The following is a 25,574-nucleotide window of genomic DNA, read 5'->3' as shown; positions in this document are numbered from 1 at the left end:
CAAGGCAGCTGCCTCGCTTTTTCTGGCTCGCTCCTTGGCCCGAGCAAGTTCTGCTCGAAGGTCTTCCACAGCAGCAACACCATCTGCATCAAGCATACAACTTGTAAGGAATGGGCATCAGCTCCCTTACTAAGCGACCGCGGAGCAACCACATACCTTGTAACTCATCAAGTCGTTTATTGACCAGCGAGATGTCCGCATCTGCAGCGTCGAGTTGCTTCTTCAGCTCGGTGAATCCATCAGTCCGGTTGGCCACCGAACGTTCCTCCACCTGCATAGGAAAGGCGACAGTTAATAACTGAGATTATGATCCTACGCACGCTGTCGTTTTCGACAGCATACCAAGTCTCAGGGGCTACTATCTATACAGGGCGCACTTCATGTGCAAAACTGTCAACAATTATTTCATTTTTTGCGTACCTCAAATCCCGTCAGTAAACTTCCGACAGCCTCATACAACCCGCTTTCGGCGGACGAGATCCTCTCAATCACATTACCCATTAATCTGTAGTGATCTTCTGAGATGGACGCCCTCTTAAGCAAATCCTGCAGCTCCACTGGCCGTACTCCAATGGGTGCTGAACTCTCCGGCCCCGCCGGACTCGGGGAGACCCTCCGCGACGACACCTCAGGGTCGTCTGCCCCGCGCGATGGGGCGGCAGATGGAGGCGTTTCGCTCTCCATCATTTCCGGACGAAGGTCTCCCGAAGATGAGCTGTGCTGAGATGGGCTGAGATCCGAACTACAAGGTGAAGACTTCGGTTATCCTTAGAAATTAAACAGGGATGTCCACTATTACAAAATTCCCCCTTTTACTTACGGCTCGCTAGAGGGATGATTCCTCTGAGGAGACAGTTCGGCTGGGGCTCTGCCCGGCCCGGGACCTTCCGATACAGATTTCTTTCCCCGTTTTGGGGCCTTGGCCCCCGGGTCTTTGGAAGCGGTCCTCTTCTCCCCCTGGAAGGAGGAACTCTCGATTCCTCCCTTACTAAAAGCCTTCGTGGTAGAGGTGGTATATCCCCTGTGCCCTTCCTCGCCCTCCTCCGAAGGTGCAACCTCTAACATTTTGATTAACATGGGATCCTGCGTGGTCTCAGGGAGGGGGGCCGGACACCGTATCAGTTTTGCTTGCGCTATCCACTCCTGTCCAAGGGATAGCTGGTTAAAAGGCAAACCCACAGTAAATAAATGGACAACGTGTCCGGACACGGGGCTACTTACTTGAGTATCCGGGCGATTGCAGCTTAGGCCAACATCCTCGGTCAATTCCGGACGCATCTCTTGCGATCCGAAGAATAGTTTGTACATCTCCACGGGTGTTAAACCCATGAAGTGTTGAAGAGCTCGTGGCCCCTCTGGATTAAATTCCCACAGGCGGAGGGGGCGACGTTTGCAGGGCAGTAGGCGCCGGATCAACATAACCTGTACCACTGCGACCAGATCGATCTCCCTTTCTTGGAGGCCTCGAATCCGGTCCTGCAACAGGGGTACGTCTTTGGACGGCCCCCAGTCACGCCCCTTGTTGACCCATGACGTCAGCTGCTGTGGAGGGCCCGAGCGAAAGACGGGCGGTGGCCTCTGCCTGCTGCCCCTGGGAGCGGTGATATAGAACCACTCCTGTTGCGACAAGCCGAACTCCTCCGAAAAAGAGCCCTTGGGCCATGGAGCTTCGGCCCTCTTGCTTATAACCGCCCCGCCGCACTCTGCCTGACGCCCCTCAATCATCTTCGGCTCCATGTTGAAGTGTTGGAAATATGCCCTAGAGGCAATAATAAAAGTATTATTATTATATTTCCTTGTTCATGATAATTGTCTTTTATTCATGCTATAACTGTATTATCCGGAAATCGTAATACACGTGTGAATACATAGACCACAATATGTCCCTAGTGAGCCTCTAGTTGACTAGCTCGTTGTGATCAACAGATAGTCATGGTTTCCTGGCTATGGACATTGGATGTCGTTGATAACGGGATCACATCATTAGGAGAATGATGTGATGGACAAGACCCAATCCTAAGACTAGCACAAAAGATCGTGTAGTTCATTTGCTAGAGCTTTGCCAATGTCAAGTATCTCTTCCTTCGACCATGAGAGCGTGTAACTCCTGGATACCGTAGGAGTGCTTTGGGTGTATCAAACGTCACAACGTAACTGGGTGACTATAAAGGTGCACTACAGGTATCTCCGAAAATATCTATTGTTTTATGCGGATCGAGACTGGGATTTGTCACTCCGTGTAAACGGAGAGGTATCTCTGGGCCCACTCGGTAGGACATCATCATATGCGCGATGTGACCAAGGAGTTGATCACGGGATGATGTGTTACGGAACGAGTAAAGTGACTTGCCGGTAACGAGATTGAACAAGGTATTGGATACCGACGATCGAATCTCGGGCAAGTAACATACCGATAGACAAAGGGAATTGAATACGGATTGATTAAGTCCTTGACATCGTGGTTCATCCGATGAGATCATCGTGGAACATGTGGGAGCCATCATGGGTATCCAGATCCCGCTGTTGGTTATTGACCGGAGAACGTCTCGGTCATGTCTACATGTCTCCCGAACCCGTAGGGTCTACACACTTAAGGTTCGATGACGCTAGGGTTATAAAGGAAGTTTGTATGTGGTTACCGAATGTTGTTCGGAGTCCCGGATGAGATCCCGGACATCACGAGGAGTTCCGGAATGGTCCGGAGGTAAAGATTTATATATGGGAAGTCCTATTTTGGCCACCGGAAAATGTTCGGGATTTTTCGGTATTGTACCGGGAAGGTTCTAGAAGGTTCCGGAGTGGGGCCCACCTGCATGGGGGGACCCACATGAACGTGGGTAGTGGGGGAAAGGCCCCACACCCCTGGTCAAGGCGCACCAAGATCCCCCCTTAGAAGGAGTAAGATCATATCCCGAAGGGATAAGATCAAGATCCCTAAAAAGGGGGGATAACAATCGGTGGGGAAGGAAATGATGGGATTTCTTTCCTCCCACCTTGGCCAACGCCCCAATGGACTTGGAGGGCAAGAAACCAGCCCCTCCACCTCTATATATAGTGGGGAGACGCATGGGAGCTACACACGAAGTTCTGGCGCAGCCCTACCTCTCTCCCTACTCCTCCTCTCCCATGGTGCTTGGCGAAGCCCTGCTGAATTGCCACGCTCCTCCACCACCACCACGCCGTTGTGCTGCTGTTGGATGGAGTCTTCCTCAACCTCTCCCTCTCTCCTTGCTGGATCAAGGCGTGGGAGACGTCATTGGGCTGTACGTGTGTTGAACGCGGAGGTGCCGTGCGTTCGGCACTTGATCATCGGTGATTTGAATCACGACGAGTACGACTCCATCAACCCCGTTCACTTGAACGCTTCCGCTTAGCGATCTACAAGGGTATGTAGATGCACTCTCCTTCTACTCGTAGCTGGTTTCTCCATAGATAGATCTTGGTGACGCGTAGGAAAATTTTGAATTTCTGCTACGTTCCCCAACATGAAGGTTTTGAGCCACAAGCCAAAGTGAGGGGTAGTGCAGAAGAAGGCTTCACAGAAGACAATGAATGATGAGATATGGAGGATGGACTCCGGAGCAAGTCGTGGAATTCCAGCCCATAGTAAAACATGAGCCCCCTCACGAAAGGATCCGTCAGGAAGCCTAAACCCCGACGGAGGTGAGACACGAACATGACGCTCTCGCCAGGCTCGGGAGTTGGGATAACTTGCCCTCGGGCAGGCAGCCTATGTGAAATCTCGTAGGTTAAGTACCTGGCGTCTCTCATTTTTAGCACGTCCTCTTCCGTGACGGAGGAGGGCATCCACCGGCCTCGTAGGTCAGGACCGGACATTGTCGAAGATCGAAGGTACCCGAATTTGGGGCCCTGGGTGTTGGAACTCGAGGAGAGGGGGGCGGATTCGATAGAGGATTGAATAAAAAGAACGGGCCTTGGTCTCATTATAAAGAGGAAGAATACCAAGAGCCGTCCCCGTGACCGTTTGGAACCCGCCTTCGGTGGAGGGGGCGTGGCAACGAGCGCGGTTGGGTTACCCACGTCCGTATTGGGAATCCCGGAATAAGGGGAACACGATCTCTGCTTTGACAAGACGTGCCAAGGAAACCGCTTCGCTAAACGCGCTAAGGTGGAACAATAAAAACAATTTAAGTAAAGGCTTGGAAGTGGTGTGACGTCACGCTGCAGAATACGTCAGCAGATTGATCTTGTGTAATATTATTCTCTCTACGGTGGTACGTGGAATTTATTTTTGCAGAGCCGGACACTATCCCGGTGTTCACGATCTTCTATAAATTATTCGGAGGAGGAACCCGCCTTGCAATGCCGAAGATAATATGTGCGCCGGACTCGTCGTCATTGAAGCCTGGTTCAGGGGCTACTGAGGGAGTTCCGGACTAGGGGGTGTCCGGATAGCCGAACTATCATCATTGGCCGGACTCCAAGACTATGAAGATACAATATTGAAGACTTCGTCCCGTGTCCGGATGGGACTTTCCTTGGCATGGAAGGCAAGCTTGGCGATACGGATATGTAGATTTCCTACCTTTGTAACCAACTCTGTGTAACCCTAGCCCTCTCCGGTGTCTATATAAACCGGATGGCCTTAGTCCATAGGATGAACAACGATCATACCATAGGCTAGCTTCTAGGGTTTAGCCTCCTTGATCTCGTGGTAGATCCACTCTTGTAACACACATCATCAATATTAATCAAGCAGGACGTAGGGTTTTACCTCCATCAAGAGGGCCCGAACCTGGGTAAAACATCGTGTCCCTCGTCTCCTGTTACCATCCGCCTAGACGCACAGTTCGGGACCCCCTACCCGAGATCCGCCGGTTTTGACACCGACAACCCCCTTTTATAGGTGAGGAAAAATCCAACCGTTATCCTCACAGCCCGCACAGAGCGGTACTACCGCTCCAAGGAGCGGTACTACTGCTAGGGCGGTAGTAGCCCTTTGAAAAACAACAACAAGGAGGCAAAAGGCCAGTATAACCGCTAGAGCGGTACTACGCTCACCCTCACAGTACTACCGCTAGGGATAGCGGTACTACCGCAAAGGGTAGCGGTACTACTGCTTGCGAGCGGTACTAAAAAAATACATCCGGTCCTACCACCGCAGGACTTGGGACGAGTTTTTGGTACGGAGCAGTACTACCGCTATAGGAGCCGTGGTAATACCGCTCTGGAGCGATAGTAAAAAATTACATCCGCTGCAATTCGCGGTAGTATCGCTGCAGCCGTTTCAGAACACCAAAACTGCCACAACTTCTGCAAACGAACTTCGAATTCAACGAAACCAAGTTTCTTGGAAAGCTAGCAACAAGGCCTAACACAATATTGATAGAAACAACAATAAGAAGAAAATTAGAAAAGTCCCAAAAGAAAATGGTGAGAACCCTTCCTCGAATAGGACCGGTAAAACCTCTAACACCGAAAACGCAATAGAAGAAGCATGTGAACTCCATTTTCGATGAACTCGAGCTTGTCAAGAAGATGACCACAAGATCTAAAACCTCAAAAGAAAATACAAATAAGAATCAAGAAAGATGATGCAAGGATGCAATGGTTTGAGCTCTCGACGAACGATACGATCAAGCTACTCACTTGAGAGCCCCCCTTGATAGTACGCCTATCGATCCTAAAACCCGATCTCCAAACTATTACCATGAGACCGGTAAAATATAAAACCTATCAAGGGAAAACCTTTGCCTTGCACGAAGTCCACTTGAGCTAGATGATGATGATGATCTTGACTCCCTCAAGTTGGACCACCTTTCTTGATTGTGCTCACTCGACGAAGACTAGTTGATTGCCCCCACATACTCCACTATGGGTGAGCCACTCTTTGGCACATCTTCAAAAGTCGATTGACACAAAAATGGATGACAGGCCAAGCACTTGATCTCTTCGTGATGCTCCACTTGAACTTGCACACGACAATCTTGATGACGATCACCACTTGATGTCATCCTCTCCATGGGTTGAGTGATATCTTCCTCTTGACGCAAGCCCATGAACACGTACCTAACCCCACATAGAACTCTCACATAGACCATGGGTTAGTACACAAATCACAATGGACAATGCTTACCATACCATGGGATCACTTGATCCCTCCCGGTACATCTTATACGCTTTTTGAGTTGATCAACTTGATTCACTCTTGACTTAGTCTTGATCAACCTTGATCTTTCAAACTCTCTTCATTTGGATGATGTCTTGAAGGTAAACATGAATGATCACACAATCTTATTCTTCAAGACATGCTTGCAATAAGCTCAACACTCACATAACCAATCTTTGGATAATTCCTTAAAAGCACCTTAGTCAACTCGTAAACTCCTTGAAACCAACACATGGACTTCAAGAAGAGCCTATGGACAAATCCTTCAAATATAACTCAATGCAACCATTAGTCCATAGAGACTGTCATCAATTACCAAAACCACGCATGGGGGCACCGCATGTCCTTTCACAATCCCCGAAGTTGTGTTCTGGGGTTCGTCAGGTATGTCCCTCGCACTTGGAGACTCAAAAACACCAGTTCAGCACAAAAGACTCCATAGATGGTGATACTCGGCATCTGATCCCGCAGAATAGGGCAATCCCCTGAGTCATGTGTAGACTTAAGACATGTATCACAAAGCTCGGTCACACACTCAGCAATAAAATGACCTCTCTCTCCACAACGGTAACACAACATCTTCTCCTTTTTACGCGCCCACTTGGAGGCTCTATCCACGCCAGTCTTGTCAACAACCCCGACAACCCCCGTCACTAAGGGCTCTGTCAGTGGCATGTCAGCGGAAGCTAGGGCTGTCACCACTTCCATAGCCTGCCCGGATAGCTCCATCTCCTGACCGGAAGCATCGACCTCCGAGGATGCCGTCGGTTCCACCACAGCAGACGGAGGAGGCTGGCGGTAACGGTTCCTACCACCACGACCACCGCGACCCCCCATGAAGATATCGGTAGCCACCTCAAGACGCCCCCTCGACAAAACCTCCCGGAGGGCCGTAGAAAGGTCGTTTAGCTGACCCATCACTCTGCCATGCGTAGCCATGCCCGCCACCGTAGACGATGAGCCACGATGTTGTCCGTCCCCATAAGCATTGTATCCATCATCACCCCACTTTCCTCGAGGTGGACCATTACCGCCGCGATAAGCCGGCGCCCGGGCTGCATCCGCACCTCCCTCGCCCTCCACATGTTGCGCTGACTGCGCTGGCACAACACACTTCTGAGTCGGCCGAGTGATGTAATGCGACAGAGGCGCGACATGTGGCTGCTGACCCGGCACCGAAGCCTGCATGCGAGGTACACCCATGGCAGCAGTAGGCGCCGGCGGTCTTGGCGGAGTAGCACCGTGCCCCACAGCAGCAGGCAACGTAGCAGCCGGCGCCGGTGGCCTAAGTCCCAGACCGCCGCGCCCAGCGGCCGGCACCACCCCCGCAGCCGGCGGAGGTCGCGGCCCTTGGGGAGTGCCACGTCCAGTGGCCAACGCGGGTCTCGGCCCCGGCGGCGCGCCACGACCTGCCGACAGCACAGGCCTCTGCCCCAGTGGTCTTCCGCCACCGCGGCCAGCCGACGCCACCCCGACGCCCACCGGAATCTTCGGACCAGACGCAGCAGCACCACCACGTCCCGTCATCGGAGGAGGGATTCGAAGGGCCCGCCCTGGACCATACTTGGCAAACTCCGAAGCTCCCCCGCGGCGTCGAACCCTAGGATGCAGCGACGGTGGCAGCTCAAGGCAATACACAATACGATCGGTCGATCGCATGCACGGGCCATTGGCATCGGCATACATAGAGGCCGGGTAAGCCTGGGCTTCATACCCAGCTAACCCCGGCCCAGTTTGATTTGCCAGATTATGGGCCTCATACCCATCATCAATCCGGCCCAGAGCCACACCGCTCCATTCGAGCCCACCCGAGCCCAACAGAGAATTCAAACGATGAATCCTAGCGGTAGGATCTCGGCCGATCCACCGGCCATCGGCGCCGCCGCCGCCGCCGCCACCGCTGACTTCAATTTTTTGTTCCTCTGGACTAATTTCCATGCCCCGGCCTCGAAATAATTAGACAAAGAAGGTTTAGGAAGACATACCTTTGGAAGAGGTCCTCGCCATGGCCGGATCGCCGTCGCCGACGTACGATGATGCACAACCCGGCGGATCACCTCAACGGCGTGGTCCTCAAGTCCCTGTCGGGCAGGATCATCCAGGGGAATCACCAAGTCGATGAGCCTCGCCACATCCTGCTCAGAGTAACCCACTCTAAACGCCTCGCAGATTGCATCGGACAGCGTCGGCGAATTCGTCGGTGACTCATCGCTGTCAGAGTCCTCGTCCTCGTCTTCCGCATCGCCGACATCATCGCATAACGCCCAGAAGCGGCCTCCTACCCGCCGATCACCGGTGGAAGAGGTCACCCCCGTCGTCGCCTGCGGTGTCGCCCATGTCGTCCGCGTCACTGGTGGAAAGGAAACAATTGGGCACCTACAATATAATTTCCTTATGCAGAATCCTAACACGAACAAGTGGAATAGCTGAGAGCTCCACCATTTTTAAGCACTGAACCATTAAACCAAACATAGTAAGTATTCTATATATTTACATGGCTGTACCAGTTCAGTGCATGTTGCCTTAATGTTCAACTAAGTAAATACAAGACCACATATTAACAAGTACAGTAGCAAATAGAAGGTAAACAATAGCAAGATATAACGACTTTATCTCATGGCCAAAAGATGCTTAAGTAAAAAATTCTGACATCTATAAACAACTATACTTGCTCATTGATAAATGCAAGTGGATTTGTATGAAACCCAATGGTGATCCATAATGCTCAATAACCATACTTGTTCAGTTCTTAATACAAGTCAGTCTAGTGAAGTGCTTGCTAAGTGCTAAAGTACCCAATGTTGTTTTTGTACACCCGAGATTAGATGCTCTCTATTTCTCAGAATGAAGATTCAAAGAACAAGACTATCTCTCCCTAATAATAAAGCACGGATTGACTCTCCGGGTTCACCGTCATGGCTTTTTTTGCATAAAGGTCCCTGTGGTCTTTACAAATTAAACCCGGCGTCCCTGTTTTATCTGGAAAAACGTTTTGTCTTTAAAAAAACCCTGTTTAGCACGCCTAAGCCTCAGCCCGCCGCTGTCGCCCACGCAAAGTTGCTCCTCCGCTCGCTTCCTCCCCGCCGGCGACGACATGATGTCTTCCGAGCCCGAGAAAGCGCCGCCCGCCCCCGAAGCGGGCGTCCCCGCAGCCACCATCAGCAATAAGCAACGGAAGAGGGACGTCAGGAAGGCCGAGAAGGCGGCCAAGTACGCGCAGGCGCAGCAGAAGCCCGCCGCCAAGGACCCCTCGCCGGAGCATGAGAAGAAGAAGCAGCAGTCCACCGCTGAGGACGATCCCTCGGCAGCCAACTACGGCGACATCCTCCCCGGAGAGATCCTCCCCGCGGCAGTCCTCGATGAACCATGGATGGAGATCGGCCGCCTCGACAAGGCCGCCGTCGGCCGCTCCGTGATGGTCCGCGCGACGGTGCAGGCGGTCTACCGTGGGTCCAAGACCAAGAATGTGGCCTTCCTGGAGCGGCGGCAAGGGAGGAGCACCGTGCAAAGCGTGTTCGCCAGCAGCGCCCAGATGGAACTCTTCGCCTTGTCCCTCCCCAAGGAGTCGATCGTCGTCGTGGAGGGTGCCGTCGCCCTCCTCGGCAAGCCCCTCAGATACACCACAATGCGAGAGGTTTCTTTCTGCCGTAGCTGATCTATGTCTGTCTGTTATTTTCTGATCCCCATTTGATGGCTGGCAGATGGAGATTCGGGTGAGGAAGCTCTACTACATCAACAGGGTCGACCCAAGGCTACCGATCAGCGTGGAGGATGTCGGCTGGAGTGTGGAGGAGTTTGCAAAAGCTGAAGCAGTATGTCAACCGCCTGTACAATCTGCATTTGCTTGCCTCCTCTTTGAATGCATGAAGGAGGAGGACACAGTTTTGTTGTTGCTCCAATTCTCTAATGATGATGATATCTGGGTTCAGCTAATGGGATCTTGTTGTTTTGCAGAAGGGGGTGCCACTTCCCTGCGTTGGTCAGGACACACACTTAGACTATCGAGTTGTTGACCCGGGAACACCGGTAGGTCAAGCAATTTTCCGTATACAACATCAAGTTGAAAACGTCGGTATTTGTTCTTGCTTTTAGGACTCCTGCTATCAGTGATATATTCATGAATTGAGTTTGGAGAACTAAACATACCATGTTATGTAGTAATATGTTGTGTAGCTTAGATAAGATATTCTACTTCGACATTGAATTAAACGCATCTGATCTGGTGACCCCTTTGAGTCGTTGGGCCAAAGCGTGGCATTGGCTGGGCTGCTGTGTGGGGATTTCAGTGATGAGGTCTGCTTCGGTACACCCTCCCTTAACGTATAAGGGCATTCTGGGCATACGGTGCTTAACGTATCCCGCGCCATATGCGGCGTGCCCATACGGGTAGAGCCGAGCGCATGGCTCGAGCCGATACGGCCGGCTCGCATGTACCCTCTCCCCGTCGCGCGAAAAAATAATACCCACGACCTGCATTGATCACGCGGCCCAATCCAACGTCGCCCCGCCCCGCCGATCGCCGCCCTTACCCGCCGATCACCGCATTTTCCCGCCGATCTAGCCGTGATCACGCTGCCAATTCCAACATCTACCCGTCCGGCCGATCGCCGCCTTTCCCCACCGATCGCCGACCATTCTCCCCGTCTTCACCCGGGATCTGGCCGGCGCGGACGTTGTTGGAGTCGCCCGCCGTACGTGATGTCGCCTCCGTGCAGGTCTTCGTGGTGACCTGGCCTACGTGGAAGCCGTCGCCGCCCGCAACTCCGTGATCAGCCTCTCCGGGAACGTCCTCGCCGTCCGCAGCCACGCCAGGCCGGTCGAAGTGCACGAGCATGCCATGTAAGCCGTCTAGTTTGTTAAAAAAATTGTATCTATAAATAAAAATCACTTGTTAAATAAGAAGTTCTCATCTGTATGATCGTAGTATATTTATTTTGATTTAAAATTGATAGATCATTTTTTATTATAATATTGCAGTGTTGGTTGTGAGATCATTCAATGGATAAAGAAACTGGATTTATGGATCTGTTTTTGGACACGAGTGAGTGGGATGGTAGCGATAGTGTTGATCGTACTAATGGTGATGATAGTAAAAATGATGATGACAGCAGCGACAATGAATCCTGGTCGTCGTACGATAATTTACCTGAGGAGGATTTTCAAAAGAATGAGGAGGGTGCTTGTAGTGAGAACGTAAGTAACATGTACATTCTTTTCATCGGATGAAGAACCATATGGTACTTACATGTGTATATGATTTTTTTATGTGCAGGAGGATATTGACGTCCAGAACGAGGCAAATCATGGTGTTGAATCTTTCGCGGATAACATAAGCCAGGTTCGGTCCAAAATTTAAGATGTCATTGAATAATAAAAACTTGTTAATGACAACTTACACTTGCTTATGTGGAATATTATAGGCTAACTTTGATGGTTCGTGGCAGCTTTTATGGATGATCACAACCATTTGTTGGCTAGACCAGATGAGGTGGTATTTCTGCGGTCCCATTGAGTGATGGGAGATCACCAGATAGCTGAGATCTTGGCAATGGAAGGAGCTGGGATCAGAAAGCATATCATCGTCGACAACTTCATTAGAAGGTATGGCTCGTATGATAAGTGTGGGTTTACGAGACGAGACGTGTACAACCTATGTTGCCGAGAAAAAATGAAGTTGATTGCGAAGGGTGATGCTAACACAACAATCGGTATTATGAGGAGCAGAAAGGAGAAGGATCCAGACTTTTTCTTTGAGTATGTGCTCGATAAGGAGGGCCGTCTGAAGAGCATGTTCTGGTGCGATGCACAGTCGCGGCGGGACTATCAGTTGTATGGAGATGTGACTGTGTTCGACAACACGTATAAGATGAAAAGATATGGTATGCCGTTCATCTCCTTTGTTGGTGTAAATAACCACCGTTGCACCACAATTTTTGGTTGTGCCATTATGTCCGACGAGACCGAAGCGACGTATGTGTGGCTGCTCTAGACATTCCTGAAGGCCAATTGTCAGAAAAAGCCAAGGTCAATCATCACAGATGGAGATGCTGCAATGATACGAGCTATTCGGTTGGTTTTGGTTGATGTGTTGCACCGTCTCTGCTCATGGCACGTGGAAAAAACATGTAGAAGCACCTTAATTACAAATCGCTAAATGAGTTCAGGTCACTCTTGTACTACTCCACCTCTCCAGCTAACTTTGAGGCGAGATGGCACGCTTTCGTCCGTAAATGGAAGACTGATAAAACAGAAGAGTGGCTGAATAGGATGTACAAGAAGAGGAGTCTGTGGGCAGCATCATATCTGTCAGATGGTTTTTTTCTGGGTATGCGCAATAATCAGAGGAGTGAAAGCCTTAACTCTTGTCTTAACCTTCACCTGGACGGCAGTATGACTATTGTTGACCTAGTTGTGCATTATGAGAATTGCATAGTTCGACTACGTGAGAACGAGGCGCATGATGACTGTGTTTCAAATCAGTCTTTGCCACCATCAGTCACAGAATATAAGGATATTGAGAAGCATGCTGCCGAAGTATTCACTCATTCCAATTTTTATATTCTTCAACAAGATCTGAAGAAGATGGGAGAGATTGAGATTTTTGAGATGCTAGTGGGAGTTGACTGCCACACCTTCATCGTGACATGGAGAAAAAACCGTAAATTTCAGTTCAACGTGAATTATCGAGCTGAAAACTCTGAGAATACGATAGACTGCAGTTGTGGACGAATGCTTCGGAAAGGATTGCCTTGCAAACACATTCTGTATGTGTTGGTTCATCTGAAAATATCTAAAATACCTAAGTGTTGCATCCTTAAGAGGATGTCGAAAGTTGCAATAGGTGGATTGCCTGCACAGCGGAAGAGTGACATGTTTGGCTGGGGTTGGACAGGGGAAGAGCAACATGCTCGCTATAGTCAACTCAGTATAACAGGAGCTGAAGCTTTTCATGTTGCTTCAAATGAACCATTCGTCTTTGATGAGTTGATGCAGTGTCTGCATAATATAATAGCAAAGAAAAAGGTCCCTGAAAATTATGTTGTTGGTAGTAGAAGAAATGTGCATGAGGAGCCACGTCAGCCGGAACAACATGTTGATGTCATAGGTGATCCCGTGAAAGTTTCCACGAAGGGCGCCCCTAAGTAGAGCATGACAGGGCGGGCAAAGAAAGATCCAAATGTTACAAAAAATGGAAGACCAAAATCATTTTCTGAGAAAAAACCCTGTCCTCTTTGTGGCATTTGTAAGAAAGAGGGGCATAGACGGCAAACGTGCCCTGAGAATGAAAAGTAAGTTTTACATTATTTTAATTATTTTTTGTTTCTCTCTTTACAATTGTCTGATGAGTTGTTTACAATTTATTATGTAGGAACCGGGCATAAAGATTAAGTATTCATAATCAATTGAAGGCACTGGCAATTTTAGTTTATTTGTTTAAGGATAAGAGACATGGCACTTTGAGTTTATTCTTTAAGCCAACTTGTTCGATGGAAGGCACGGGCACTTTCAGTTTATTAGTTTTTTGCATAAGAGACATGGCATTATGAGTTAATCTTTATGCCACCTTGTTCGATGTTATGAGACATGCCTCCGATTTTTATTATTATGTGTGAAACATGAATTTGTCAACTGATTAACATTTGTAAAATTTAATGTAAATGTAAAAACTATTTGAAAAAAGGCCACGCCGTGGACGGGCGGGCACACGGCGTCATGTACTACAACGCCTTCCTGAGAGGCGTTTCGGCCACCGAGCGGGGAGGCCACGGCGTACAACAGGGCGGGTGCACGTTGTCATATATTCCTGTAGTGAGCTTGTGAGAAGGCGACGACGCGGGTATATAAACCGGTCGGCACGTCTCTCCGCGGGCAAGGTGGGACAAAACCTAGTCGGCACAACGCGCCAGCGTCCCCATCCGCACACGAAGAGGATCGGCCCACGCGCCCGACGCACGTCATTTATGACCCGACAGATCGCCATATTCCCCCTCGGGATCGTTGCCCGCTGGGTGGGGCGGGACGAGACGTGTGCCACCGGGCGCGCGGCTGTCGGTCGGTCGGCTGCTAGGCCAGCAGACCCGCGCGTGGCGCCCCGCGAATCGCGTCAGCCCGCACTAGCTGGACTGCGCGGGTCCGCCACTGTCTCGGCTGTCGGCGACCGCACGGGCTGGGCTGGAATATTAGTCGGATCCAGCGCCGCTGCTGCCACCAGAATCGACGTGGGAATTTGTGCAGGTTTTGTCCACATCACGCCAAGTAAGGACGGCGGGGATAGTTTTTATTAAATAAATGACCGCCGCGAGTTGAAACAACAAAAATACATATAGCATCGCAGCCGCAAAGTGATACATTTTAGGACATCAATAATATTACTTGCCCACACGCATTTAAATGTTTAGTCTCACACGAAAGCGATAAATAAAACGTGAAAAAATGTCGAAATCTGTCTGAGTGCCATGTCGCATTACAATCGATCAAAGTATCCAACAAAGGTAGGGAAACCTTCTACGGGACTAAAACCCTACCAATGCTAATACCTATTCCTTCTCCATGATTTTAACAATCTTCATCTTGACCTTCTCTAATTTGTTCACCTCTGAAAAAATGATTTCCGTGACAATACGTGTCCTTGACTCATTAATCTCTTCCTGGTCAAATTCATGTGTCCAGCGATTTCCGTCCCAGTATTTTATGCACCACATCACAAAAAGTCCACAAGACACTCTGCAATAAACATGTGTGATCATCTTACGATATAGCATGCACTTGCTTGTACTCGTTTAACTTACCCATCTTTTTGTCTCAGCATTTTATACTCATTAATTGATCACAATGAGACGTCTGAAATTTTTTTGATTCAAGAGTTGAGTTGGCCTCCGTAATATCCTTAAATATTTCAGCTCCCTGAAACAAAATAACAAAACCAGAATTTAATGTATGCCTCAATATTTTTATGAATACGAGTGTGGAAAATATAGCGTACCAGGGTGGCAATCATATTGCAAATTCTTTGGCTAATTGCACCTTTAGAATTTGAGTCAAGAACTTGAAACTCCTCTTTGACGGTGTGCATCACTATGGTTATCCAATGATTATCATTAACGTGCATAGGAAAATATGCCTACATAGTAACCAAATGTCGTTATTTAAATTAAATAGCAATGACTAATAAAAACAAATAAATGTGAAAGCAATACCTTGTCCCGTCTAAAATACTCATCCATTACTCTTGCGATGACTTTTGTTTTCTTTGTAACATGTTCTGAGTCTAAATCATTTACTGACTTGGTCTTTCCCCTTGCCCTACTCAACATAAATTTGGGGAACCACGTTGTTGATATGTAACGATCAGAAAAATCACGGTGTTGTAGGTGTTTACAATATGCATTGATGATCTGCATACATAAACAAAAAATTTCTATCAAGTTGTGAAGTACAAATGAGAGTTTTGTTAAAACCAAACTCATACTTACAGCGCCATTCAACCATTTAAACGTGAGGACATCGTGAAGCATAGCTGGCGTGCATATGTCCCCATCTGGTGGCGGCACATCGACCACGGTTTGGTGTGCATGCTTCTTTGACAATGCGAGAGTCTCAACAAAAACTCTGGCTGCCTCTATGTGATCCGGAGTCATATTAAGAGAACTTGCTAGAGTTGAATGCGATGACGATGCAAAGAGATCTAAAACAATGCAGCTGCAGTCATTATAAATAATAACAAAATTTACATAACGCGTGAATGAATTATAAAGTAGTACTTGACTTACTTTTTTAACACGTTTCTTGCGGGTAACGAGAATGTCGTAGGGGGATTGGCAATATTTCGACTTTTTTCTTTTGCGCTTACCATCATTTTCCTGACTGCCTTCACCGTTACCTATGTTGCTCTCTGCCGGGTAACTCTCGAACGTGTCTTCAGACTTAGTTGGTGACAAAGCATCCATAGACTCACCAGAAATATCAGCATTCTGCGGGGTTCGGGACATAGAAGGAAAGTCTTTTTGTACGTACAGTTGATGCCGAAGATGGAGAGTTTCCATTATCGTCTATAATGAAAGGATCAGTAGCTTCACCTTTACCCGGTGTCGTCGCCGGAGCACCCGTGTCATCAACGGGCACGGATGTATCATTGATACCCGAGAAAGATGTTTCTATCTTTAAGTCGGTAGGTGAATCAATATCTGGCCAATATTTTGATGACTTGTACTGGCCATTCTCCATCCCAACTCTTTCACCTACATTATCAAATTCGTCATTGTTGTCCCTCTTATTGGGTTTGTACATCACACCATCTGTGTTCAACCTTTCCATTACCATCTGCAAACACAAAAGAAACACGATAAGTAGTTGAACAATTATAACATGTTCAATACAACTTCTAAATTACCTGTGCACATCTTTCGGGTATATTTAGAACCTCCTTGTGAAGCAGCTTTATGTATGTCATCACACGGTCCATACTATAAGTCGTGCTCGAGGAAACCGCGGACGTGTTTGGCTTTCTACTCCTGCCACCACCTTTCCGTTTAGGTTTCTTCGTTTCTTCCTGAGGGACAGTCCCTTCATGTGCTACCTTAGCACGTCTGTACTCTTCGCTAACGCAGTTTTCAATCTGTACAACAAACAAAAAAATAAATTAAATACCAAATATACTTAATTAGTACGTGCAACCAATAAGGACTATACTTATTGACTCACATTGCCGGTGCCACGCCCGTGCATGTTGTCATAGTCGTCTTGCTTTTTCCCTTCCGTTTCTGGCCAGTTAAGCATTAGTGGGTATTCACGAGACAATGGATCAAATGTATCCACACCAATTGGCTCAACTTTTTCCCAGTATATATACTGCATGATAGTAAACACAACTAGTCAGACACATAGATCACATAAAAATTATATGTACAAACAACTTTTACGAAATGACTTGTACCTGAAGAAGAGCCAAGTTCCCGATAGGCCACTTGAATTTTTCAAGATCTTCGACTGATTTTTTAATAGCATCCATGCACACCCCCAATGTGAAATCGTTCCAATTGTATTACTTGATAGCGTTCACGTCCTCCACCATTTTGTAATAACGATAAGGAACAAACTTGGTGGATTGTGGTGCTAAGACTGTACCCAAAAGAACCAGTACGGCCCTTCTCACAAAATCATCATCATATGACTGAGTATCAACAATATTTTTTATCAACTCATCGATGAGGATTAGGCCTGTTCTTTTGTCTAGAAACCGATTCGGAACAATTTTTTTGGCATCTAGTTGTACTGTTGCTATCATGCTACTGACATCATCACCCTCGTTACGTAGCCCAAATATGTCATAAACATCTTTATTAAGAACACTGATGCCGTCAGTATTTGGACGAACAATAAATCGCTTTCTACTACTATCATAAGCTGTAATCATAAATTCCAATAAATTTTTCCTCATTTTCACTGAAGGAATTCTCAACATACAGTCCAAATTTGTGCCACGTAGCATCATGCGCTGTCTAGGTGTGAATTTTCCCACCAATTCGCACCACTTCTCAACCGAGCAGTACACATCTCCCAATTCTTGCATTCTACTCCCTCCGTTCCTAAATACTTATCTTTCTAGGCATTTCAACAAGTGACTACATACGGAGCAAAATGAGTGAATCTACACTCTAAAATATGTCTACATACATCCATTATGTAGTAGTCATTTGAAATGTCTAGAAAGACAAGTATTTAGGAATGGAGGGAGTACATAAGATGACAGTGACCTAACTAGTTATGAGCTTCAAAAAACATTACAGAAGTGATGGTTTAATACCATACCTTCCGGCGTCTCGACGAGCACCGACAACCCACGTTGCCTAACCCCACCCGGTGTGGGTTAGTCCTGGCAGCCGCGCGCCCTCTGCCCACACCAGCGCACTGGCCGACAGCCCGTCCTAGGGTTTTGGGTGCGGGCGACTTTGCCGAGACGGCACGGCCGAGACTGAGATCCAAGTCGCGCGCGCAGATGCCGGACTGTATGGCCGCCGTCAGGCCGGCAGGGACGTGAGTTGGGACGGCCACGACGGTGTCACCGTCAGATTGAGGGGAGGGCGTGCGTGGAGGCGGCGGGGTTAGGCGGTCCTGGGGCGAGGTAATGGCGGCGTGGTTTCCATGCAATGCACGCACGTACAACGTCATATACGTGGTCACGGTCGTAGTGGGCCTCTACGCCCGTCCCGTATAACTACCGCCGGCTGGCCCACGATGTATTTATTAAAAACATGCATTCTACTTTAACATTTCAGAAAATACTTATGCATTTTTTTAATGCAACATTCATTATTTTCCTATGGTTTGAAGTTTTCTCCGTGAAACGCACCGAAACACTGACCGGACGTGACACAACGTGCGTTTGGTGTCCGAATTCGTTCAACTTTTGCGTGGGGCCCTAAGATGGGCATGCCCACTGCATCCCAAATTTGGGTGACATTTCGTGCGTGCCACCTTGTACCTCCCATGCAACCGGCACTGATCGGATATGAACGATGTCAGCCCCGTACTGCGTTCTCTTTTCAGACTTAGCCGGTGGACCCCTAACTTTTTCCACACGCACTCATCGGCAGGGCCATCATGCCTGCAAGTTTTCATAATTTTCCGGCACCGTATAAATTTCCTATGCTTTTCTCCGTGAAACGCACCGAAAACACTGACCGGGCGTGACGCAACGTGCGTTTGGTGTCCGAATTCATTCAACTTTTGCATGGGTCCCTAAGATGGGCATGCCCACTGCATCCCAAATTTGGGTGACGTTTCGTGCGTGCCACCTCGTACCTCCCATGCAACCGGCACTGATCGGATATGAACGATGTCAGCCCCGTACTGCGTTCTCTTTTCGGACTCAGCCGGTGGACCCCTAACTTTTTCCACACACACTCATCAGCAGGGCCATCATGCCTGCAAGTTTTCATAATTTTCCGGCACCGTATGAATTTCCTACGCTTTTCTCCGTGAAACGCACCGAAAACACTGACCGGGCGTGACGCAACGTGCGTTTGGTGTTCGAATTCGTTCAACTTTTGCGTGGGGCCCTAAGATGGGCATGCCCACTGCATCCCAAATTTGGGTGACGTTTCGTGCGTGCCACCTTGTACCTCCCATGCAACCGGCACTGATCGGATATGAACGATGTCAGCCCCGTACCGCGTTCTCTTTTCGGACTCAGCCGGTGGACCCCTAACTTTCTCCACACGCACTCATCGGCAGGGCCATCATGCCTGCAAGTTTTCATAATTTTCCGGCACCGTATGAATTTCCTATGCTTTTCTCCGTGAAACGCACCAAAAACACTGACTGGGCGTGACGCAACGTGCGTTTGGTGTCCGAATTCGTTCAACTTTTGCGTGGGGCCCTAAGATGGGCATGCCCACTGCATCCCAAATTTGGGTGACGTTTCGTGCGTGCCACCTCGTACCTCCCATGCAACCGGCACTGATCGGATATGAACGATGTCACCCCCGTACTGCGTTCTCTTTTCTTACTCAGCCGGTGGACCCCTAACTTTTTCCACACGCACTCATTGGCAGGGCCATCATGCCTGCACGTTTTCATAATTTTTCGGCACCGTATGAATTTCCTATGGTTTTCTCTATGAAACGCACCGAAAACAATGACCGGTCGTGACGCAACGTGCGTTTGGTCTCCGTGAAACGCACCGAAAACACATTACAAAAAACTCATTATTCTTACTTATAAATTAAAAAAACAACGCATTATTATTATGTAAACACATTTAGCCGTCAATGCAACACATTATAGTACTAAACTTTGCATATATTTTAAATATTTTTTAGACATTAATTAACATTACATAAATATTAAAAATGTAATTACTAATCTACACAAATAACTTATTACAAAATTCATTACAAAAAATCTCATTATCAATTAAATATCAGAAAACTCATTATTGTTTTAGCAATTACTTATAAAATACTCATTAGTTTTTCGTATAAATTTAAATAAACAACTCATTATTATTATAATTAATATAGTTAACAATTCTATATTATGTATGGTTTTTTATTAATTATAGAATTTCTGTATACTATAAGCCAGACATAAATAACTAAAAAACTTAATACTATTTTTTTTAAAACAAAACAAAAGTCTTGACTGTACGCGATGACCCAGTGACTGTGCGCGACGGCGCGCCTGGGCCGGCCCATTTAGTGTGCGCGCGGTGCGGGGGCAGGGTCGGCGGGGTGAGGACTAAAGTTTAGTCCCACCTCGCCCGCCAAACGACGCCGCGACCGGCTTATATACCAAGCTCCCACCACCATTTCGAACTCCTCTGATTTCCGCCCCGCCCCGCCTCTGCCCCGTTGGCCTGTGCTGCAGGCCGTAGCTGGGCCGAAAGGCCGGCCCTTTCGCCACCCGGCTTGATCGGGCCGGACCGATTAAGCGCAGTTGCGGCGTGCAAGCACAGGTGGGCTTTTTTTTGCATCAATAATTTTTTTTTCTTCTACGATTCACGGCGCGGGGAGAGGTGGAAGGACGCTTTTTTTGTCCCACCTCGCGCGCCCAGGGACGCCAGGACTGGCTTATATAGCCGCCTTTGAGATATTTATTGAAATAGGTAGTAATAATGTCATGTGACTTTAACTAAAGTCAACTGACATTATTATTATCTTATTTTTTAATATAAGCTTGTTAATTCGCGCAGAAATAACAACACTAAATTTTTCATATGTATATTTTCAACACGAAATAAATTCCGTATTAAGTACTCTTTTTAATATAATTACTTAATAAATTCTGTATTAAGTACTGTTTTTAATTTAACTACTTAATAAATTCTATGTCAAGTACAATTTTTTATGAACGGTCGTTTCCAAATTATTAGTTATATCAATAAACTAATTAATAATTTTTAATAAGCTGCAAAACGTTAGGCATTTACACAAAACTCATAAAGAATTAAAAATATACTGATTATTTTTACCTATAAATTGTAATAAAAAACTCATTATTCTTACTTATAAATTAAAAAAACAACGCATTATTATTATGTAAACACATTTAGCCGTTAATGCAACACATTACAGTACTAAACTTTGCATATATTTTAAATATTTTTTAGACATTAATTAACATTACATAAATATTAAAAATGTAATTACCAATTGACAGAAATAACTGATTAAAATATTCATTACAAAAGAAACTCATTATCAATTAATTATCAAAAAACTCATTATTGTTTTAGCAATTAATTATAAAAAACTCATTAGTTTTTCGTATAAATTTTAATAAACAACTCATTATCATTATAATAAATATAGTTAACAATTATATATTACGTATGGATTTTTATTAATTATAGAATTTCTTTATACTATAAGCCATGCATAAATAACTAAAAAACTTAATACTATTTTTTTAAAAGAACAAAACAAAAGTCTTCAGTGTGCGCGACGGCCCAGTGACTGTGCGCGACGGCGCGCCTGGGCCGGCCCATTAAGTGTGCGCGCGGTGTGGAGGCAGGGTCGGCGGGGGTGAGGACTAACGTTTAATCCCACCTCGCCCACCGAACGACGCCGCCACCGGCTTATATACCAAGCTCCCACCACCGTTTCGAACTCCCCTAATTCCCGCCCCGCCCCGCTACTGTCCCCGTTGGCCTGTGCTGCAGGCCGTAGCTGGGCCGAAAGACCGGCCCTTTCGCCACCCAGCTTGATCGGGCCGGACCGATTAAGCGCAGTTGCTGCGTGCAAGCACAGGTGGATTTTTTTTGCATCACTATTTTTTTGCCTTCTATAAATTTTTTTATAGTGTTCCACCATCATCACTAGGATGCATGCCACATTTTAAATATTTTTATCGCTTTATGAATGTTTTTTGGTGTTCAAATACGTTCAATTCTTTGACTGAATGTCAGGGTGACCATACCAACTAATTTTTTTTCGACATCCTTGAAATTAACTCAATTTTTTCCATACTGTTCCACCATCATCAATACGATGCATGACAAGTTTTCTGGGTTTTTTTACTTTATTAATTTTCTATAATTCTTTCGGGGAAAACACCACAGACCACATCCCCGGACGTGACGCAACATGTTTTTCATGTCCAAATACGTTCAAATCTTGTATTGACTCTGGGGGTGGGCATACCAACTCACTTGCAAAAGTTGAGGTCATTCCGAATATGTCGAAAATTGGCCTCCTACTCGAGAGAACGTTCGGGCAGGACCGAAGGCCCCGTCCGATAGGAGTTTTTTTTCGACAGCCTTCAAATGTACCCACATTTTTTATAGTGTTCCACCATCATCAGTACGATGAATGAAAAGTTTTCTGTCTTTTTTATCGCTTCAAGATTTTTTTATAATTTTTAGGTGACAACACCACATACCACACCCCAGATGTGATGTAATATGTTTTTGCTGTGCATGCATGACAAGTTCTCCGGATACCCTTCGGATATGAGGGAAGGACCCATGCATGCGTTTTGCGACTGATTTTTCTACAATTTGTGTGTCGAGTATTGTCTCATACCGTTGAAATTCATATTTCCGTTTATTTTTTCAAGTTGCATGACTAACATCAAATGAAACATACGGATTTTTTTTCCAGATAAACCATTCCGAGTTCATTCATAATATCTAATATTTTACATAACCCTAAACATAACCGAGCACTGTTCTTACATAACTTAGACCGAAATTTAAATAAAATACCCTAAAACTAGACTACTCGTCGTCGCTGGCGCCGGTGAGGTCGACGACCGGCGCCATACTACCTGCCTCTCCTTCGCTGCCGTCGCCGCCATCGTCGTCGTCGTCGCTAAAATACCACCAGTTGTCTTCCCGCGCCTGCTGCTCCTGCACCGCCGCTATGGCCACCAGCCGCTCTCGTTCCTCACGAGTGGCCGCCGCCGCCTCCTCTGCTGACCGGGCGAGCACCGTAAGTAGCCCCGCCATGTCGTCGGGGTCTCCGTCTTGCGCGAGGGCGGCTTGCGCCGGCGGGATGTCGACCAACGCCGGGGCAGGGGGCGCCTGCTGTGCCGGGGCAGTGGGGCCGGCTGGAGGTGGGCCGTGGCGGCGACCACGTGAAGTGCCGGCCTCGCCGGTAATGTCCCCGACGATGCGGCCGTCCGCCACGTGCCTGAACGCGCCGAGGACGATGTCGAAGTTCTTCCCGCGCCAGAACCTGCGCCGAGCCCTCCGGTTGCACCGTCCGCCAGGGAACTCGCGGAGCTGCTCCCTCGTCGGCGGCGGTCCCATGGTGGGGATGCCGTTCGCCCCGATCCGCCATGGCCCCGGCACCTTGGCTGCCGGCGGCACCAACACGCCGTACCGGGCCATAAGCTCCGTGTCAGCGATGGTGAGGCTCAGCGGCCAGACGCCGGTCGGCCACGCGCCCTCATCGGAGTCTCTGGAAGACATTGCCGGCGAGGAGAGGGAGATGGGAGGGCGAGCAGAGGAAGAGAGATGGGCGGGGCGAGGGAGATGGCACGGCGTGGCGCGCTCTTTTATAGAAGGCGGGGGAGGGAGGTGGGCGGGCGAGCCGTCGGTGGCGCGCGCCCCGAGGGAGAGGCGGCCAGCTGGCGGCACGCGCGACGGCGGTGCCGTGTGAAGGCGCGGCACGATAGGCGAGGCGTCGGTGGCGTCTGGACGCGGCAACGGTGGCGTGGGAAGGAGCGAGGACGGCAGGCGCGGCAGTCAACGCGTCGATGGCGTGGGAAGGCGTGAGGACGGCAGGCGCGACAGTCGACGCGTCGGTGGCGTCTGAAGGCGGGCGGGCGGTCGTCGCAGCGGCGGCAGCCGACCGGTCGCGTCTACTGCCGGCCCGAGGCGGAAGTCTGGCGGCAGGCGCCCGGTCGCCGCACGCGCGACAGTGGAGGGCGCGGACTATGAGGCTACCAGGCGGGCGGCACGAGATCTGCCGCGAGCAGTCGGCGCCTGCATGCACGCCGCCATTACTGCAATGCAGTTATTGCATGACGATAGGGCCGTCCGCGCCACGTCCACACGTACGGCCCACCGGTCAACGCCGACTTTAAAAAAAAACACGCCCTCACGGCTCCCAACTGCTCGGCTCGGCTCGCGCCCTCACGACTGCCAAGCCACTCGGCTCGTCCCGCAGCCGCGTATACACAGGCGCGCGGGGGTATCGCCGCGGACGCGCGGGGGCAATATTTTTTACATAAAACGATCGTGCCCCTGGCAGCGAAGGGGTATGAGTGAATCTCAGCCCTTGATGTGTTTAAGGGGGGTGTACCGAAGCAGAAGTGTTCAGTAATACTTTTGGGTGGTCGTTTAGGTGGAGTGTGCATGAGCAGGCACCATAGCAGCACTTAGTGCTGAACTGTCATTGCATTTGATCGTAATGATGTGGATAGGCTCTTGCCTCTTCTTCTATAATATATGATACACATCCTTGTGTCTGTTCTAGAGAAAAAACTTTAGCCTCAGCCTGTAATTATTTCGCACCAGCAAAAAAAGCCTTTATTCAACACCGTGCTGGTCTTTTAAGTTGTTTCTAGACACTGATCGATCCAGTGATCTTAATGTTATGCCTGCAATCTGATTACACTAATGATTGGATTGAGTTTTAACTTTATCATTCGTTGTTGAATATGTATTTGTCAAGCCAATGCATATGCTTTTACAAAAGCTGTTTTATGAAGGCTGCACGGATTTATTTTTTTGCATTTCTGCAGCATGTGATGCTTTTTTTTGTGCTGCTTAGTAAATATTTACCATTGTTGGATACTACAGAAATTCAGAGAATATTTGTCCTCAAAAGATTTTATTGGGATCCACGCTCCAAAGCTGATTTCAGGGTCAAGTGAAGGTGGAGCGGCAGTATTCAAACTTGAATATAAGAATGGCAAGTGTGCTTGTTTAGCACAATCCCCTCAGCTGCACAAGCAGCTGGCTATCTGTTCGCTCTTGCAGCCGCTCGGCGCCATGGCTGCTCCGGCAACGAGAACGGAGAGAAGGAGGGAGGAGGCGCGGCCGAGGTCCTGCCGGCTGCGGCTCGGCCTGCAGGCGCGCGGGCGTAAGCAGGTGGCTCTGGATCGAGCCCTTGCTTGTTCGTGAGTATTTTTTTTACCCCGACGGCATGACCTGCAGGCGCACAGGCGCAGGTGGCTTGGGATCGAGCCCTTGCTTGCTCAGGAGATTTTTCCCTTTTGACCCCTTTCTCGGTGTTTTGTTTCTGGAGGTTTGAGGCTTTGAGCCCTTGCTCGATCGTGAGCTGGAGCACGCAAAAGCACATATACGTACTGGGCCACCCAAAATTTCTGTTGTGGGAAGGCATGCGAGTGCGTCTCTAGGAACAAGCGAAGCTACCTCACGGAGACGATTCGTTTAGTTATTCAGTAGTCCCATATCGCTTATTTATACTTCATCCGACCAAGTTATATATGCCTATGATTTCAAGTCAATAAGGCACCTTAAGAATCAACAAAA

The 25,574-nt window shown here is 48.3% G+C and overlaps 1 protein-coding gene across 1 annotated transcript; it reads left to right on the top strand.

Annotated features, from left to right (window-relative positions):
• Positions 1-9,224: 9,224 nt before the first annotated feature.
• LOC123067576 (aspartate--tRNA ligase 2, cytoplasmic-like) lies at positions 9,225-25,202 on the top strand. The gene is made up of 4 exons (XM_044490317.1): positions 9,225-9,764; positions 9,832-9,942; positions 10,085-10,198; positions 24,879-25,202. Exons 1-4 carry the CDS (start codon positions 9,225-9,227, stop codon positions 25,200-25,202), a joined length of 1,089 nt encoding a protein of 362 aa, XP_044346252.1.
• Positions 25,203-25,574: the final 372 nt, after the last annotated feature.

This window comes from Triticum aestivum, chromosome 3B (assembly GCF_018294505.1).
Source record: "Triticum aestivum cultivar Chinese Spring chromosome 3B, IWGSC CS RefSeq v2.1, whole genome shotgun sequence".
NCBI lineage: Eukaryota > Viridiplantae > Streptophyta > Magnoliopsida > Poales > Poaceae > Triticum > Triticum aestivum.
The sequence above is the reverse complement of the archived record's forward strand: the minus strand, read 5'-3'. Positions and strand labels throughout refer to the sequence as shown.